Source organism: Wallemia mellicola (genome assembly GCF_000263375.1).
Source record: "Wallemia mellicola CBS 633.66 unplaced genomic scaffold WALSEscaffold_19, whole genome shotgun sequence".
NCBI lineage: Eukaryota > Fungi > Basidiomycota > Wallemiomycetes > Wallemiales > Wallemiaceae > Wallemia > Wallemia mellicola.
This window is the reverse complement of record NW_006531976.1, coordinates 149,116-167,375: the sequence shown is the minus strand read 5'-3', so window position 1 is coordinate 167,375 and position 18,260 is coordinate 149,116. Positions and strand designations below refer to the sequence as shown.

The window sequence follows — 18,260 nt, the reverse complement described above, 5'->3', positions numbered from 1 at the left end:
TATTGATTGTATTGCGTTGCTTTCGTCTCACTCGGGTCTTTTTATTTGGCGTGTCTCGAGACAAAAATCAAGCATGATGACTTATTCTAGACAAAAGTGAATGATATAACCTCATGTTATGTTTTATTCATTTAATTTTTTGTTAAAATGATCTGCTCTTTTCTGCAACTCTTATGTGCGCCCACTCGGAAACGTAATTTCTTGTAAATATATTATGATCAAATCATATATCTATAGTCTGTCATGTAATAACTACCTTTATAAATATTATGAAATTTAATAATTTTGATACTCAGCGCTACCGGCACCGATTCCAGAACACCGGTAAGAATGTGACTAAGAATTTAATGTTACCAAAGATGGTATCCCCTTGGGTCATAAGTATTGTGCGGTCGGCCATATCCAAACTAAAGCATGATAGCGTTAAAATACCAGACTAAAGAATTAATGGGATTGGTATAAAAGGGCTTGCTAAAGTATCTTTACTTTATACTCAGAAGAAGTCTTATATTATAAAAATGGTCAACACTTTCCAAATAGCCTCAATTGCTGCTATCGCTACTACCGCCTTCGCTTACACATCAGAAAAGTATGAAGTTGGCTCATGTAACACTGGCAAGATCCATTGTTGCTCAACGGACAAGGACGTCAAGAAATCCACTGGAAAAAAACAAGGCTTTCATATCTACTGGTGACATTGTTTCACAACTTTCTCTTAACTGTAACAACATCGCATTGGGCGGGAACATCTTAATCGAAGACCAGTGCAAGAACACTCCAGTAAGTGATAAATTAACAAGGTTTGTATTTTCTTACGTTTGTACTAGGCATGTTGTGAGGATGTTTCAGGTAGTACCCTCTCCTGTAGCCCGCTCACCCTTGTTTAAGCTCGGTAGGTGAAGTTTATATTAACTGTCATCTCCCTAACATCGCGTAGATGATATGTTTATCGACTTTAAGCATTGTATAATTATATGAACTTAATGTTTGAGTAATGTTTTATTTGTGCTGCTGTACAGGTTTAACTTGGCTGACCTTAGACAAAATGTAACCGTTGGTTTTAAATTTGACATATATACTTATATATACCAAATAAAAGATCAATTGTAGTGAATAAGTCCTAAAACTTCTAAGATGGTTGATTATTGGTAAGTTGCTATGTTCTCAACAAAAGTGGATATTTGAGTGAACTTGAGGAATAGTACAGTTCAGCTACATTATAAACATTGTGATTTAATCTAAATGACGATGCGCAGGTTCTTTCTAAACTGATTTGACTACTCTAAGAGATGATATAAATTGATAAGGTAGGTTATTTTGTTGGCATTTTTTATACTAGCGTGCACGATATAACTTTTACGGATAAAAAATAATGCGCGTAATGTATCCATTATATGATTGTACATAGCCTGCAGTTGGCTGACGCAATATCGTACATTCTCTCTGATTTTGGAACCATACGGATATTTAGTTTATCAATGACCTAATGGTAAAGCCTTTCTATTGATAAAGAGGCTAAAAACATTCGAATACTAACATAATAACTTAAGCCAGCCATGCTTTTGTACTTTTCCATAGTGTATCAAACCATAGTCTCTCTTAGCCTGTTAGTAAAAAATACCCTGACTGAATGAAACAAAGACTTTAGCTTTCCACGTAAAGCATGTTGTGTCTTTGCTTGGGATTGTAGTTACTATGTAAGTTCCAAGACAACAAAAGAAGCGCTAACAATTCTTGAATATCATGTTGCTAAAATTAATCCTAACACTGGTCTTAATATGTGACTAAATCTTGCAAGATGTCTTCTCGTGGTGTATATTACCTAGTTCCACCTTTACCTTGAACTTTATGTTTATGACTGTCTACTTCGGACAACAACTGGTCCCTCTGAAAACCACAATCCAAGCTTATTCACATAGCACCGAGAATTTATTTTGATTATGAGTTAATTAATATGCGTCATCATAAGAATAATTCCATCTTGTATCATTAAGGACATAATAACCTAATCCTTATCGAAAGATTTAACAAGACAAATAACGCATGAAAAACAAAACAATGAGTTTACTCAATTGTGGAGAGCCAATGCATTAACATTAACCCTTGCCTATTTGTTTTAACAAATAACTCGACTAATCAAGCACTTATACATTCGTAGATCAGATATTGTGATTTGCTGGGATTTAGCGTAATGCTTGCTAAGTAATCTCCACGGTTGTTAACCTCAACTAAGTAAAATGGTGCTCACTAATTTTTATTGAAACATACCTGATGTGAATGAGGCATAAAGATACAGTTGGCTGGAGACAACATTCAAGTCGATTTCATCACCAACAATTGATATTTCAGATTAATTGCTGATCAACATTGATTTGTCCTTATCAGCACTTCCATCTATTCTAATGAAGAAGATTTATCCACTTCGCTAGCCATAAATAAATCGGACGGATTGTTTGACGAATAGAGAAATAATTGATTAAATCGTTTTAATTCAATGAAGCTGAGATTATATTCATAGAAGATGCGACTTCAGCACTGGAAAACCAACCCAGTGCATAATATCAAAACTACTAGTCCACATTCACTTTGAAATTGGTTTGTTTAACATTGTTACACTTGTATTTAAGAAGTGAGTTGTTTCTACCAGCACTTTGTGAAGATCAAAAATAGCCTGGGTAAAAGTGCCGGAGAAGTATGTAGGACGATGATATATATAACTTTAGACGCAATCACCTCATAAAAGCAATAACTAAGGAGTATCGATTTCTAATTCTTGAATATGATTTTGACCTTGCTGTGATCAAATTTTTGTCATTGATTTTTAATCTGGCCTATAAGAAGCGCGAATACGCCCCTTCACATCTTTTTCTTGTGCGGCGCTCTTCTAATTTCCCCGAGTCATTGCTTGATGGCTTGTAAATACAGTGCCAGTCAAGTGTCGCTGAGGAGCCAGATCAACGGTTAGCTATCTAAGTGCACAGTTGGCTTGGTGATACTACACCTGTCAGCGTGCCGGAAAGCTCAACATATACTAATGTAATGATTGATTAATTACTTTTCTTTTTGGTTATACCACTATATTGTTTGCGTTACGTTGCGCCGTCGTACTTAGGTCTTCTCATTTGGCATTTCTCGAGATGAGGTCAAATACGAAGACTTACTTTTGTGAGCAAGGAGCGAAATAAAACACTCGCCGTGATTTATTCAATTAACAGTATTCTTAAAATGATTGTACGCTTTTCTCAAAGCTTGGTGTATCCACTCAGAAATGTAAACTCGTTGTAGATGCCTCCTTTATGAATGTATATTACGATCAAATCACATATCTATAGTCAGCAATGTAACGTTCCTCTGGAAATGGTATGAAAATTTTAAATTCTCCACCCAACGTTATCAATTTTGATTCCAGAATACGGATGAAACTGAGACTAGGAATTTTAATATTTCCTTAGATGGTATACACTTGGGTTATCAACACTGAATATTCAAACATGCCGAACTAAAGCGTGAAGATCGCACTAAAATGCCAAACTAAAAAGATAACGGAACCATTATAAAAAGGAGCCAAAATATTATCTTTACCTCATACTCAGAAGAAGTCTTATATTATAAAAATGGTCAACACTTTCCAAATCGCCTCAATCGCTGCTGTCGCTGCTACCGCCTTCGCTTACAAGTCAGAGAAGTACGAAGTTGGCTCATGTAACACTGGCAAGATCCACTGTTGCTCAACCGACAAGGACGTCCAAGAAAGCACCGGCAAGAACGACGCTCTCATCTCAACTGGTGACGTTATCTCACAACTTTCCCTCAACTGTGACCAAGTTCCATTGCTCATTGGTGTTGCTATCGAAGACGAGTGCAAGAACACTCCAGTAAGTGATAAATTAACAATGTTTGTCTTTTCTTACGCGCGTTTTAGGCATGTTGTGAAGATGTTTCAGGTGGTACCCTCTCATGTAGCCCACTCTCTCTCATCTAAGCTCGGGTAAAGTGTATTTGTTAATCACATTCCTTAAACAAGCGTAGATGATATAATAATTTAAAACTTTTTGTGTAATTATATACACCTAATTCTTTTGAATAATGTTTTATTTGTGCTATGCAGCTTCAATATAGTCGATCTCAAGGAAAATGTTAACCCGTAGTTATGATATTCTTAATGTGTATATTTATATGAATCATGATTAAAGAGATAGAAGATTAATTGTAGTGAAACAGCGCCTAAAACTTAATTCATCTTCTACTAAAACGTCCAAGATGGCTGATTATTGGTAAGCTTGTTATCTCGTCAACAAAAGTTAATATTAAAGTAAATTCAAGGAAGAGTACAGCTAAATATCATTGTAAATATTGCGATATAACCATAAACGACGACGCGTGAGTGCTTTTTGAGCTGATTCGACTATCGCTAAGAGATGATATAGACCGGTAAAGTATATTAGTTAAAGAAATGGATGCCTAATATCGTTATAGTCACGTGCACAGCATGAGAATGGATTGAAGCATAAAGGAAATAAAGATAAGTTCATCAGAAATATCTATAAGAGATCACAGCAAGATCAGAAAGATAGAGCGTTTGAAGAGCGTGAATTGAGGAGATTAGAGGGTGTATGTGGAGGTGTCATAAATATCATCGTCATATTAACGCATATCTATAGATTGGCGGTGCTGCCAGTTCGAAAGAAACAGCGACGGGATTAAAAAGTAGCGCCAATAAACCGCCTACTAACAAAAGGGTTACAACTAATAGAGATCCATATGCAAATTACTCCACCGCCAAATCTCTGGGATATGAAGACGTACCTGTTACCCAGGAACCTACAACTGCACAGCAGGAAGCGATCGTGGGTGGATGGGAGGAAGTCGTCATCGCACCAGCGGTGCATAAGCGACCTCCATCACCTCCACCTAACGTAGAAAAGGAGCCAGATCTGAACAGCGTTAGGGGTACACCAACAAGTGATATATACATACCAGGCGACAACAAGAATAAAGAGGATAAAACAGAAATAAAATTTAAAAAGCGTAGAGTTAAAAAATAAAAATTACCCAATCCGTAAATAATCAATTAAATTGTCTACCCAAGATAGTCAGTCACTCTCTCGTCAATAAACCACCAAAATGAAAGAAAATGACATAAATTATATCAATGTACCATTTTATCAGCCGAATAAAGGGAGTTTATTAACAAATATAATTATATTCGTTGAAATATTATTCAATCAGCAGTCTCAGCCATCGACAAAGCAACTCAGAGTTTTATTTGGTAATTTACCCGTTGCCACAAAAGTAAAAAGACTAGAATTTAAAGACTTTTATAATCTTGGATTAAACCCTTCCAACTATAACGGCAATTTATGCGTTACTGCTCAAGCTCCACCTTTTGAACAAACCCAATGGTTATCACAAAGGGTTCCCTTGATTTTACAAGCGCTGGATAATAATGATATAATTGATAGCTTAGAGTTTGGTTACTTCGATTACGTCTGTAGGTTCTTATCATTCGCACACATTTAATTTATACTAACATACAGACATTAGCGACATCACCTACAGCAGCAAATTACGCATCTTATATTCCATCTATACAGGATGAAACGCCTCAAACGTCAACTTCTTATCAGTCATTTGCAATGCCAACAGTAGATCAACAACCATTGAGCCCTACTATTGTTCAAACTAAGAGCCCAGTGATTACACAACCAACCCAACCCCTTACACAATCAATTCAACCACCATTGCATCAAATACGACAACCGCAACCACAGCCACCTCCAGTTGCAGTGGCCCACATGCCAGAGCCGCCATTAGTTAGAACTTCTCAATTACCAACAGGACCTTCGGGTGAGACTCTTAGTCCTGAAGCGAATAGAGCTACTTTAGTGTTTCATGGAAATTTATTAGATATGGCGTCATCTTGGACTCAGGATGAATGGGAATCTAGACGTAGATTAGTTCAATTTTGGAGAAGGCAAGAAGGTCCAATAGTACATGCCACATTTAGACCAATTACACAAGCTGAATACAATCAAGAATCTGTTGTGATAAGCTGCATTTTTAGAGAGGATAAAAATGAATGCTTTGTCACTTCAGTAGATGCTATCTATTTGTTAGAAGCACTCGTTGGTATAAGGTTTACAGTTGAGGAGAAAAACAGGATAAGGAGGAATCTGGAAGGTTTCAAACCAATTACGGTGTCGAAATCAAAATCTGAATCTGAAGCGTTCTTTAAACTTATAATGAGTTTCCCTAATCCAAAGCCAAGGAATATAGAGAAGGATGTAAAAGTGTTCCCTTGGTCAATTTTATCAGAAGCATTAAAAAAGATTATTAGTAAATACTCAGCTGATTATGATAATGAGTTGAGTGCTGTACAACATCAAATGGAATCACCAACGTCAAATCATTCACATAATCACTCATTTGAACAAATTTCACCATCTTCGGCAAGACAATTTGATTTCAGCCAATTTGTTAAACCAGAAGAGGAAGATGATGATAACAACTACAGTCAACCTCCACATGCTGCTTATCTGAATAGTTTAAGAGAAGAACCAACTAGTCCAAGTCAAGCAGCTGCAGCTGCATCTGCATCATCGTGGATGTATAAGTGAGCAACAAAATTAAGCTGGTCTTGATAGTCAAACTTTTCAGTGACTTAACTTATTAATTTAAACTATATTTACGCTCTAATTGCTTTTCTTATGTCAATTTTGACATAAAAGAGAGTAAAAAATCTATGTAAAATTACAGGAATTCTGCTTTGTTTTATTTCTTTTAAATGTTATTATTATTGTTATTTAAATTAATTTTTTATTATTATCACTTGGCATTAAATTAGTACTCTCCTTTAATTGAAATTGATAACTAAATGAGCGCGTCACCAAAATCACCAAAATCTAATCCGTTCATAAGGTCAACTTCTAATAGTGACCTCTCACCTTCAACCTTATTCGCTAATACAGCGGTACGCCCTCAAACGGCGGAGGAAATGTATGGGGCACCTGAAAATTTCCTTGAAATTGAAGTGACAAATCCGATAACGCATAGTGAGTTGCAACTAATTTATTGGCTTCTCATTTTACGTTTACATTGTAGGTTCAGGTAGATCAAAGTATACAACTTATGACATACACTTATCAACAAATATACCTGCGTTTAAATTAAAGAACTCAGTTGTTAGACGTCGTTATTCAGATTTTGAAGTATTTAGAGATATACTTGAAAGAGAAAGTTCAAGAGTAAATGTACCTGCTTTACCTGGCAAGGTCTTTACGAATAGATTCACCGATGAAGTAATACAAACACGTCGTGAAGGTTTAGAGAGGTTCGTACAAATAGTCGCAGGCCATCCACTTCTACAAACTGGTAGCAAAGTTCTTTGCGCATTCTTGCAAGATCCGTCCTGGGATCGTACACAATGGATTTAATTGTTTTATAAAAAAAAAAGATAAGAAACTTAGATTTTATACCCTCAATTGACTATTCTATAATCATGCATTTTTTTATTGTCTCATGATACAGGGGCAGAAGCAGCTACAAAGTAATCATCTTGAAGAGTTTTTGCTTTCTCTTCTCTTTCTTCCTTCTCCGCTTGAAGTCTAACTTTCTCACGACTTTGTCGCCTTCTTGATGCAACTTGTTCCCATACTTTTGGCATCCATGTGTTACCAGCTACTCTTAAGAATCTATTGTGAAGCTTAAGAGTTGAAGCGCGCTCATTCAGTAATTTGATATCAGTTTCAAATTTACTTAGTAAGTTATCAAAAGTTTCATTGTCCATTTTTGTTGCTTCTTCATTGGTTAGTAGTTCATTAACTTTACTCTCATATTCTTTTGTCCAATTGGCCAGTTCCTGGTATTCCTCTTCTTGGCTTTGTATAATCATTGGTAATTTATCAATAAGGTATCTTATTACACCTATTTTAATACCATGATGATCAAGGACACCTATTCTGATTGAAGTGAGTAATTGTGCAGAGAAGAATATACGTGGTATTCTCATATGAGCATGCTTTAATGAATCTAACGAAGCATTGTCTAGTATACTATTTCTATATGCCATATTATTGGCTTTTTCTTCATTATATGCCCACATTGCGTATTGTAGGTAGTGTTTAACCAAGAACGATGGCCCCTTTTGGGTTATATGATATAACAATCTATCAAGCACCGAAACTGAAAGATTTTTACCTTTGATTGAAACCTGAGACGTTGATGCCTCCTCTGGGGTGACCTTCCAAACATAAGTTTGGATACCATCTTTTGTGATTGGATTGACGAGAGCTTCAAATACACTAATAAGTGTACTCAAATTGCTATGATTTCCAACTGCATCTATTATACTTCTAAGTACAGATGGAGAAACTTTTGGCGGTATGATTTCAGGATTTTGTGCGTGGAAATCTAAAAATTGTATTGGCTGTTGATCTGGGTTGCTAATATCAATACCATAAGTTGATTCTAAGAGTTGGATAAGGCCGTCAAAGTCTTGGATATCCTTCAAGATTGATAATACGTAATTGTATGTATCTTCATTCGGCTGTATAGAATTTTTGGCCATTTCTTCTAGCAAACCAGAAATTTCTGCACTGATAATCCTTTGAGGACGAGTATCTTGATGATTATTTCTCTTTTGACGATGTATCCACCTCACGTAAGCCATCAAAGTTGTGTTATAACACTCCAAGTCAAGTTGTAGACCATTATCGAGGACTTCTCTCATAATTCGTCTACAACCACTACGTGAACCCATTAAAGCGAAACGGTCGAGGATGAACTTATAATCGTCCAAGGTCGGCTTAAAATTATTGATACGCATTTGATCAATAGTGAATCTCAATCTATCTTGATTGTGTAAGTACCTCTCTATCACACTCCGATCGAACTTCTTTGGTGGCTTATTTGTACATCTCTGTAAAACGAACTGATGTATTGATTGTGGTAGAAAAGCAGCTTGATTTGATTCAACGCATTGCAAATACTTTGACCAGATTTTATTGTTCCTATTAAGTTGATTTGTCTCCATTTCCAACTCATCGTATAACCATCTGACCGTTCTAGGAAGATTCTTAGTTCTCCGTAGCTGTTGTAGTGTTAGATTAGATATAATAATAATAATAATAATAAAATAAATACTAACGTTTATACCAGTAAATTGTTGGAAAATACTCCCAGAGTTTACACCCCGTCTCAATCTCCCGATCATTGATGATTGTAGCACTTCAAAGTGTAATAATAAAATTATTTTACTATCTATAATAATATTGACAGCTAAAACGCACAGGTGCTGTCAAACTCTAAATGGCCAGCTTACATTGGCATTTGAGGATATTAAGTTAAAGCTATAATATCATAAATTTTATTAGAGATGTATTTTATTATTAAGTTTTATATAGTTGTTTATTTATTCATACATTCATATCTCTCACATTTACCGCATAATTTAATTTACCGACAGTTTTGATTTCTGACTGATGTCTTTTATAATGTATGAGATAAAATTTATTTAAATAATAGTATATAATTTATTTTTACCCAACCTTTTTTTTATTTTATTCAAAAGAAGATGTAGAAGACGACGCTTGAACCTCTGCCTTAACGCTCAAACGCAAAATAATTCAATTAAACTAAAAAAATGGGTTGTCTCCAGTGAGTATTTCCTTACAAACATTTCTAATCTTACTTAGACCCTCTTAGGAGCACGGAAGATGCCGGCAAAGCTAGTATGTATACACTCATACACTCACACTACGACTTACTCTTTGTTAGGGAATGATAGCATCGAACAGCAACTGAAAAAGGATAAAGCCAATTTGAGGAATGAAGTCAAGATGTTACTCCTCGGTGCTGGTGAATCTGGAAAATCTACAATCTTGAAACAAATGAAACTTATTCATCAAGGTTCTTATAGCCCAGAAGAGCGTGATGCTTATAGAGAAATTATTTTCTCAAATACCGTACAATCAATGAGAGTTATTATTGAAGCTATGGAGATGATGGGCATACAATTATCAAACCCTGCACTCAACAGTCAATCTGCTCAAGTTATACTCAGTTTGCCTGCTCAAATTGATATTGAGATGATGACTCCTCAAGTTTTCCAAGCTATCGGCACTTTGTGGTCAGATAGTGGTGTACAGCAGACATTCTCAAAATCTAGAGAATATCAACTGAATGATAGCGCTCAATATTACTTTGATTCCATTGATAGAATGGCTAGCCCACAATACCTCCCAACCGACCAAGATGTTTTACGTTCAAGAGTTAAGACAACAGGTATTACTGAGACAACCTTTAAAATTGGTGAACTCACTTATAAACTATTTGACGTTGGTGGTCAACGTTCTGAGCGTAAAAAATGGATTCATTGCTTTGAAAACGTAACAGCCATCGTTTTCTTGGTAGCAATTAGTGAATACGATCAAAAGTTATACGAGGATGAATCCGTCAACAGAATGCAAGAAGCTTTAACATTATTCGATTCAATTTGTAACTCAAGGTGGTTTGTTAGAACGTCAATCATCTTATTTTTGAATAAGATTGATATCTTCAGACAGAAGTTACAAGTTTCACCAATCAAGGATTACTTTAGTGATTACAAAGGTCAAAATGATTATGATAGCGCATGCGACTACATTTTGAAGAGATTCGTGGAACTCAATCAATCAGAAGTTAAACAAATTTATGCCCATTTCACCTGCGCAACTGACACCAACCAAATTAAGTTCGTTTTATCGGCAATTAATGATATCGTCATCCAAACCAACCGTGAGTGAGATGTCTTTAATAAGGATTGTTTTACTAACTACCCCTTCAGTTCGAGACTGTGGTCTCCTTTAATGAGTTTATAAGTAACCTAGTCATTTACATACCCATTTATATAACTTATACTTATAAACATATCTCCTCTCACTCATTTTTAGTCCATATTACAAAAAGAATTTTTCCACATTCTTTTTTGCATTCCACTTACAATTTATGTTTCGATTATATTTAAATAAACTTTATTTCAAATTACATAGGAATTCCTTGATCTGCTTAAGCATCGTTTATGTAGTGCTACTATTTCAATATGTTGTAAATCTATTATCATTTACTTTCGTCTTATCGTACAGGCGTTATCACTCAAGTAATAAACGATCAGATGAGATATAGAGAGTAAATCAAGTGTGATTTATTATCTGTTCCTTTTATCGTTTTATCAGATATTATATCACTTCGGTCTTAGCCAGTCCCCGGGAATTATCGTATCGCACTTCTTAACAAAAGTCCATGATGTCGTCGATAAGGAGAGTAGCTAATTTGGCATTAAATATGAAGAATATTAGGTTATCTAGTAACTTCAACAGACCTGGTCCACCTTTATTGCCACCTGAAGAACAAAGGGAGTTTGAGAAGCTGCAAAAGGAAGCTACAGAAACAACGTTACTGTCGGATGATAACAATGACATGCATAGAGATGCCGTTAGAGAAGCTAGACGTACAGAATTTGAGGGTGATATAAATCCCGAAACTGGTGAAATCGGTGGTCCGAAGAGAGAACCTTTACGTTGGCAATCTGAGTGGACATACGGTGGTAGAGCAACAGATTTCTAGGTTATATAGAGAGAAGTTATAGGTATAACGAGTAGATAGTGACAGATATGATGTCAAATGATTTGTACAACGGGATTGTGGACCTTGATACAGATGTTTTATGGTTTATATACATTTTTATAGACGATGTTGCTTAGAATTTGGAGTCTAAATGTCTGCATAACTACCACATCGGTCAAGCCAGTCATTAATAATTCATGAACGTAATATAAAGCGTCCATGATATGTAACTTCTAAATAAAAGTAAATGTGATTGATAACTTCCATATGCTTCAGCTACAGGAAAACTTTCAGTTCAGCTACTTTGCGAGCGATCAGAGTGCAAAGAATACAGACAATAGTAATACAATTATTAAGAGCATTGAAGTAATTTATTATGGTAATGCAATTATGAGCTGATGTGATCGTTAACTTCGATTTTTTATTTCACAGCGCATTCAATCCTCGCTCGGCTTCTCTTTTCAACTTTTTTCAACAACTATAATGAGCGTAAAATCATCTATTCTCGGGTATGTTTGCTATATATTTTAGAGAAGTTTTACTAACTAATATAGTTTCCCACGTATTGGTGAAAACAGAGAGATCAAAAAGTCTGTCGAAGCCTACTGGGGTGGAAAATCTACCGCAGAAGACGTTATCAAGACTGGTAAAGATGTCAGAGTACAAAACTGGCAATACATGAAGAACGCTGGTATCAATGACGTTCCATCAGGTGATTTCACCTTCTACGACCATGTCTTAGACCACATTCAATTCCTTGGTGCAACCCCAGAGCGTTACGCCCGCCACAACCTCTCAGAACTCGACACTTTCTTCGCTATGGGTCGTGGTCGTCAAGTTGGCTCAGTTGACGAAGCCGCTATGGAAATGAAGAAGTGGTTCGACTCAAACTACCACTACATCGTCCCTGAACTCTCAGAAAACACCAAGTTCGCATACGGTACCAAGAAGATCGTTAACGAGTACATTGAAGCCAAGGAGGCTGGTGTTGAAACTCGTCCAGTTCTTCTCGGTCCAATCTCCTTCCTTGTTCTTGGTAAGGCTGGCCGTGATGCTTCAGCTGGTTTCGAACCAATTAGCATCCTCGACAAGCTTGTTCCAGTCTACGAGCAAATACTTAAGGACCTCAAGGCTGCAGGTGCTCAATCAGTTCAAATCGATGAGCCAATCCTCGTTCTCGACAAGGCTGCTCCACTCGCTGCTCAATTCAAGTCAACCTACGAAAAGCTCGGCTCAGCTGGTCCAGCTGTCACCATCGCTTCATACTACGGTCGCTTAGACTCTAACCTCGAATACGTCAAGGAACTCCCAGTCGCCGCCATCCACGTCGATCTCGACCGTGAACCAGGTCAACTTGATGCTCTCATTGCTGCTGTCAAAGACAAGAAGACTGCTGTTTCACTTGGTGTTGTTTCAGGTCGTAACATCTGGAAGACTGACCTCGAAGCCGGTCAAGCTCACGTCAAGAAGGCTGTTGAAGCACTTGGCGCTGACAGAGTTATCGTTGCCTCATCATCTTCATTGCTCCACACTCCAGTTGACTTGAACTCAGAGAAGAAGCTCAACGCTGACGTCAAGGACTGGTTCTCCTTCGCTAGACAAAAAGTCAACGAAATTGCCCTCCTCGGTCGTGCATCAAACGCTCAAATCTCATCAGAAGACCAAACTGCTTTGGCTGAGAACAAGGCTTCCATCAAGCGTCGTCGTGACTTCGAAACTCAATCAAACGATGCTGTTCGTCAACGTGTTGCCAACATCACCCCAGAAATGTTGAAGAGAAAGAACCCATTCCCAGCTCGTCGTGAAGCTCAACGTACCAAGATCAACTTACCAAAGTTCCCAACTACCACCATTGGTTCATTCCCACAAACTAAGGAAATCCGTGTTGCTCGTCAACGTTTCACCAAGGGTGAAATCTCACAACAAGAATACGATGACTTCATTGCTAAGGAAATCAGAGAAGTTGTCAAGATTCAAGAGGACGCTGGTTTGGACTTGCTTGTCCACGGTGAACCAGAACGTAACGACATGGTTCAATACTTCGGTGAACAATTAGAAGGTGTTGCTTTCACCACCGCCGGTTGGGTTCAATCATACGGTTCACGTTACGTCCGTCCACCAATCATCGTCTCAGATGTTTCAAGACCAGCACCAATGACCGTTAGATGGTCAAAGTACTCACAAGAAGTCACCTCAAAGCCAATGAAGGGTATGCTTACTGGTCCAGTCACTATCCTTGCATGGTCATTCCCACGTGCTGATGTCACTAAGGAAATCCAATCAAAGCAAATTGCTTTGGCTTTACGTGATGAAGTTGTTGACCTCGAGAAGGCTGGTATTAAGGCCATCCAAGTCGATGAACCAGCTATCAGAGAAGGTATGCCATTGAGACAAGGTGATTGGGCACCATACCTCCAATGGGCTGTCGACTCATTCAGATTAACCACCTCTGGTGTTGAAGATGGTACTCAAACCCACTCTCACTTCTGTTACTCTGACTTCAACGATATCTTCGACTCAATCAAGGCACTCGATGCTGATGTCATTTCAATTGAAGCATCCAAGTCTGACATGAAACTCTTGAAGGCCTTCCAAGACAATGACTACACCAACCAAATTGGTCCAGGTGTATGGGATATTCACTCACCACGTGTTCCACCACTCGAGGAAATGAAGCAACGTATCGCTGACATGCTTAAGTTGATTCCATCAGATCTTTTGGTCGTTAACCCAGACTGTGGTTTAAAGGTATGTTTAATCTTTTCTTTAAGTTCTTTATTGACATTATATAGACACGTAAATGGGAAGAAACCAAAGCTAGCATCCACAACCTTGTCAACGCTGCCAAGTGGGCTAGAGAAAACTTCTAGACGCATAAACGCAACCTTCAACAGACGCATATATCACAATTCACCTTGTACTTTTTTGTATCATTCAACTGGGACTTATTGTTTTATGAAATTTACGTCTGTCAATGTGATAGTTTTGCAGAATGATCTTATAGGATAATGTGTTTAGCTTTTACTAATTGATGTTATGAATATATCATAGTTGAGAAGGAATCAAAGAAAGTAAGCATTCACAACCTGCCAATGCTCTGGAAGGTTATAAAGGGGAATATCACAATTTCATTAAGTAAGCTGTTGTATCATTTGTGTATTACCTTAAAATTTAAGACAAAAATGAACACACCACTGAAGTAAAGAAAAAGCTTCAAAACTTAAACATTTGGTTTAATCTTATACCCGCTTATCTCGTTATCTTAACAAAACACTGAATACGAACAAGGGAAGGAAACCAGATTATGCATTTCTAACACAAATGAACCAGACTACAACTCTAATCATCGTTGCCTATGCTTTTAGTATCTACAGATAACTAATACTGACAAAGGCAATGAATCTTATATAGGGTGCACTACGGTGTTGTAAGGTCAAAAACTTGTAGGTATAAGACTACTTGATCAAATGAGAATTGTTCATTTCTGTAAAATCTATGCAAATGCCCGTCATTAGATGTTTTAATCAATTACAGATAATAAACACTCCCATCGCGTCATTAATAAAGTCATTAATCTATATATTGTTAAAAATGCGTTATACTAGGAGCTTTCTACATATTATTAACGATCTATGATCGTGTATCTATATACTTCCTCCATTTTGTAACTTCGTGAGAACCTTATTATACCATTGTTGGAGTGTAGATAATGGAATGAGTGTTTCTGGACCAACGTGAGCAAATCCTGAGAGGAATTCGAATAAATTTTCCAAAATTCTTTTCGCTACTTCCTGACTCTCGTTCGATTTCGCTGAAATGGTATTAGTTGGTGTGAGGGCCATAGTTTGGCTATCAACTTGATTGATTGGTTCTACAGAAATACCAATAATCGCTTGTGTGTTGTTATTATTAACCGTGTTGAGTGTATTCGAGCTCAATTTCGATGGAATTGCGCTACCTCTTAATCTGAATATAGCAGATGGTTTATCATTGCTCAGTTTACCTAATAATTGCCATCCTTTCTCATATCCAGGGAAAAGGAAGTGTACTGTTGCGCCTATACCTTCCGGAAATGCGATTTGACCAGTCAAGAAGATAACTACATGATTCAATTCCTCAGGTTTTGATAAAGTGAATGTAAAGTGCGTTTCATCAACTTGCTGCAAATCAGTTTGTACAAGTCTACCAGCCGCTATACAACCGAACATGATAGAAGGTTAGAAAGGGAGTTGAATGATATCATCAAATTTAAAAGAAAATTGTTTACAAGTTTGATTATACGGTAAGTTGATCTATTGAAGTACTTTAGGTATATTTTATTTAGAAATACATACCACTCACATTCGTATTCTGTATCAGATTGTCCAACTATCCATGTCAGTATAGTAGAGAGCATGATAGCAATGTTTTGTATGACGACAGCAATACTAGTAAACTCTTAGCTTTGTAAATATGTGACTGACCCACTCACCCATAAGATACATAATGACTTGGATACTCTGGTACGATGTATTTGATAACAAGTAAACTCTTAAACGTCAGGTTAGTATAAATTGAACAACTAGAACGTTACTATCACTCACAACGCTACCTGCTAATCCACCGGCTAACAAAGCAAATCCAACGAATAACCAGCACCGCGCTTTCCAAGCGTATGGATCATCATTCTCTCTAGAAATCTACACTATGAGTACCATAATGAAGGCCTTACATTCACTCACTTGCGATTTGTTGATAAGACTAACTATGATCATACCAAATGTGGACAAAATGGCTGGTATATAATCCACAAATGAAATTCTCACTGGAACATCTTCAAATGTATCATCTGGAAGGGTGTAAATACGTTTATATTCCTGATATTCCTAACGAACCTGACTTTGTACGCTTTGAAATGATAGCGGCGTCAAAGAAAAACCACCATCCAGAAGCGAACTTGAAGGAGCTTTGTAAGATAATATTACTAGTGTATATATATTCTACACACCAGCATTCCAGCAAAGTATATTCCCCATTCACGTAGTTTTGGGAACTCGCTCAAGTCCGGTAAACTAAGTAAGCAGACGCGTTTTGGACTGTCAATTAGTTACTTGGTAGTTATTCTGTTATAGCATATACCCACTTGTAAGCTGTTGGTCTAGTGCTCATGAGTGTAATAGTACAAGGGTATAGATGACGTCTGAGTAAAGTATAAGAAAAATAGATATATTATGCATTGTTGCTTTTATACAAAGCGTTTATAAATTGCTTGCTGAAAAGTAAGCTAATCAAGCTAATATACTGGTATAATATCTATTTCTCATGACATTTGCTTGTTTTATAGGTAGGTTCTCTGTTAAGCTGCTGTTATGCTTGACATAAATGCTAATACGTTACTCTGCTATGATTATTACCTGCTAATATGCTAATATTCCGTTCTCCCATTCTCAATATCATGTTTCCTTAAAAATTCATGAATTGGAATTGCGAATCCTGGATATCACTCAACATCGAGGGTGCTTTAGTTCCTTCTAATTCCTTAAAGAAGCTGCTACTACCATTAATGATGTCATTGATCATGTCTGAGATGCTATCGAATGGGCTATACGAAGAACTATCAAATGAGTTGTTATAATCTCCAGTAGGTGGTTGTAACGAAGGCGGAACTTGAAGTAACATCTCCAATTGTCTAGCTGCATCTTCCTCCCTGATGTCAATCAAAGATGTATCAGAAGGGACTGCTTCTAAAGCAAGCTTATTTCCTTTATTAGTACCATCGAAGTCACCAAATAAACCACCAGGGAAGCGTGTCGCAAGGTCCTTCTTTTTCCTAATGATTATCTCTGCTGTTCCTTCACGCTCTTTCTCTTCTTTTTTCTCTTTTTGCTCCTTCCTGAACTGCTTAATTTGTTTGTTGAGAAGGGATTTACAGCCAGTCTCATCATTGTTTGTAGATTTGATAGACATCAACTTGTTTTTCTATTCTATGATAAGGAAACGCGTGAGAAATAAAGAATACCTACACCCTCGTCCGTAATAAGTTTGATATTACCTGGGAATTTGAAAATGATGTCTACTTTCTTGTATTCTGGTTTAATTTTCCAATGGCGAGTTCTAACGAATTCACCTGTATCACAGTAGGTTGCTGCCTTACGGGGAAACTATTAGATAGTAGATGAATTTGTTATTATACTAACATCAAAATGCTTTTGACATTGCTTTTGAAAGCTAGCTAGTGGATCTTTCATGTTCAAATGTGAGGAATCAGATATAGCTTTTGCTAAAGTCTAATGTTTGTTATATTTCAACTGACATATCAGATAGATTTACTCACATCGTTCTATTATAACTATTAGAACATTACTATAGTGGTTCTACACGTACCTTAGAGTATATCAAGCCGTGCTTATGCTGACAACAGTACTGTACACCCTTATCACCAGCTTCAAGGAACCTATTTTAGTTAGTTATATTGTTCAAAGGATCATAACGTACGTCTACTTACTCTATGACATGTGATATCCAAACTTTTGGTGCACCTTTAGGAGCAGACGAGCGTGTCTGCTGATCTTGTCAGTATAGTATATAAGGAAACATTTATGTACCTTCCCCGGGTATTTATTCTTACTAGCACTTCTAGTTGCCGGCATTTCAAATATTAGAAATGATGGTAGTAGCTA

At 36.9% G+C, this 18,260-nt stretch overlaps 11 protein-coding genes across 11 annotated transcripts; 8 read left to right on the top strand and 3 right to left on the bottom strand.

Annotated features, from left to right (window-relative positions):
* Nucleotides 1–410: 410 nt before the first annotated feature.
* Nucleotides 411–887, top strand: WALSEDRAFT_70023 (hypothetical protein; the record flags this gene model as incomplete). The annotated part of the gene is made up of 3 exons (XM_006959696.1): nucleotides 411–589; nucleotides 621–780; nucleotides 828–887. Exons 1-3 carry the CDS (start codon nucleotides 519–521, stop codon nucleotides 885–887), a joined length of 291 nt encoding a protein of 96 aa, XP_006959758.1. The 5' UTR covers nucleotides 411–518.
* Nucleotides 888–3,590: 2,703 nt separating this feature from the next.
* Nucleotides 3,591–4,071, top strand: WALSEDRAFT_33504 (hypothetical protein). The gene is made up of 2 exons (XM_006959695.1): nucleotides 3,591–3,875; nucleotides 3,923–4,071. The coding sequence occupies exons 1-2, from the start codon at nucleotides 3,615–3,617 to the stop codon at nucleotides 3,980–3,982; spliced, it is 321 nt and encodes a 106-aa protein (XP_006959757.1). The 5' UTR covers nucleotides 3,591–3,614; the 3' UTR covers nucleotides 3,983–4,071.
* A 189-nt stretch (nucleotides 4,072–4,260) lies between these two features.
* WALSEDRAFT_29800 (hypothetical protein) lies at nucleotides 4,261–5,045 on the top strand (the record flags this gene model as incomplete). Its single annotated transcript, XM_006959694.1, has 5 exons — nucleotides 4,261–4,274; nucleotides 4,324–4,380; nucleotides 4,428–4,431; nucleotides 4,477–4,611; nucleotides 4,662–5,045. The coding sequence occupies 5 exons, from the start codon at nucleotides 4,261–4,263 to the stop codon at nucleotides 5,043–5,045; spliced, it is 594 nt and encodes a 197-aa protein (XP_006959756.1).
* WALSEDRAFT_61082 (hypothetical protein) lies at nucleotides 4,328–6,759 on the top strand. Its single transcript, XM_006959693.1, has 3 exons — nucleotides 4,328–4,380; nucleotides 4,428–5,491; nucleotides 5,545–6,759. Exons 2-3 carry the CDS (start codon nucleotides 5,125–5,127, stop codon nucleotides 6,615–6,617), a joined length of 1,440 nt encoding a protein of 479 aa, XP_006959755.1. The 5' UTR covers nucleotides 4,328–4,380; nucleotides 4,428–5,124; the 3' UTR covers nucleotides 6,618–6,759.
* Nucleotides 6,760–6,886: 127 nt separating this feature from the next.
* Nucleotides 6,887–7,540, top strand: WALSEDRAFT_61080 (Phox-like protein). Its single transcript, XM_006959692.1, has 2 exons — nucleotides 6,887–7,052; nucleotides 7,102–7,540. Exons 1-2 carry the CDS (start codon nucleotides 6,995–6,997, stop codon nucleotides 7,431–7,433), a joined length of 390 nt encoding a protein of 129 aa, XP_006959754.1. The 5' UTR covers nucleotides 6,887–6,994; the 3' UTR covers nucleotides 7,434–7,540.
* WALSEDRAFT_33499 (hypothetical protein) lies at nucleotides 7,506–9,217 on the bottom strand. The gene is made up of 2 exons (XM_006959691.1): nucleotides 9,146–9,217; nucleotides 7,506–9,088 (listed from the first exon to the last, which is right to left on the bottom strand). The coding sequence occupies exon 2, from the start codon at nucleotides 9,029–9,031 to the stop codon at nucleotides 7,517–7,519; it is 1,515 nt and encodes a 504-aa protein (XP_006959753.1). The 5' UTR covers nucleotides 9,032–9,088; nucleotides 9,146–9,217; the 3' UTR covers nucleotides 7,506–7,516.
* Nucleotides 9,218–9,589: 372 nt separating this feature from the next.
* Nucleotides 9,590–10,840, top strand: WALSEDRAFT_47942 (guanine nucleotide binding protein, alpha subunit). The gene is made up of 3 exons (XM_006959690.1): nucleotides 9,590–9,654; nucleotides 9,703–9,728; nucleotides 9,775–10,840. The coding sequence occupies exons 1-3, from the start codon at nucleotides 9,641–9,643 to the stop codon at nucleotides 10,779–10,781; spliced, it is 1,047 nt and encodes a 348-aa protein (XP_006959752.1). The 5' UTR covers nucleotides 9,590–9,640; the 3' UTR covers nucleotides 10,782–10,840.
* Nucleotides 10,841–11,205: 365 nt separating this feature from the next.
* Nucleotides 11,206–11,718, top strand: WALSEDRAFT_61078 (hypothetical protein). The gene has a single exon (XM_006959689.1). It carries the CDS (start codon nucleotides 11,278–11,280, stop codon nucleotides 11,599–11,601), a length of 324 nt encoding a protein of 107 aa, XP_006959751.1. The 5' UTR covers nucleotides 11,206–11,277; the 3' UTR covers nucleotides 11,602–11,718.
* A 359-nt stretch (nucleotides 11,719–12,077) lies between these two features.
* On the top strand, nucleotides 12,078–14,527 carry WALSEDRAFT_33494 (cobalamin-independent methionine synthase). The gene is made up of 3 exons (XM_006959688.1): nucleotides 12,078–12,110; nucleotides 12,156–14,349; nucleotides 14,394–14,527. The coding sequence occupies exons 1-3, from the start codon at nucleotides 12,085–12,087 to the stop codon at nucleotides 14,469–14,471; spliced, it is 2,298 nt and encodes a 765-aa protein (XP_006959750.1). The 5' UTR covers nucleotides 12,078–12,084; the 3' UTR covers nucleotides 14,472–14,527.
* Nucleotides 14,528–15,133: 606 nt separating this feature from the next.
* Nucleotides 15,134–16,767, bottom strand: WALSEDRAFT_70017 (UPF0220-domain-containing protein). The gene is made up of 8 exons (XM_006959687.1): nucleotides 16,724–16,767; nucleotides 16,589–16,676; nucleotides 16,476–16,536; nucleotides 16,323–16,429; nucleotides 16,185–16,280; nucleotides 16,073–16,131; nucleotides 15,943–16,028; nucleotides 15,134–15,793 (listed from the first exon to the last, which is right to left on the bottom strand). Exons 1-8 carry the CDS (start codon nucleotides 16,747–16,749, stop codon nucleotides 15,246–15,248), a joined length of 1,071 nt encoding a protein of 356 aa, XP_006959749.1. The 5' UTR covers nucleotides 16,750–16,767; the 3' UTR covers nucleotides 15,134–15,245.
* Nucleotides 16,768–17,043: 276 nt separating this feature from the next.
* WALSEDRAFT_29792 (hypothetical protein) lies at nucleotides 17,044–18,230 on the bottom strand (the record flags this gene model as incomplete). The annotated part of the gene is made up of 7 exons (XM_006959686.1): nucleotides 17,044–17,559; nucleotides 17,604–17,741; nucleotides 17,778–17,867; nucleotides 17,915–17,920; nucleotides 17,965–18,034; nucleotides 18,086–18,141; nucleotides 18,186–18,230. The coding sequence occupies 7 exons, from the start codon at nucleotides 18,228–18,230 to the stop codon at nucleotides 17,044–17,046; spliced, it is 921 nt and encodes a 306-aa protein (XP_006959748.1).
* Nucleotides 18,231–18,260: the final 30 nt, after the last annotated feature.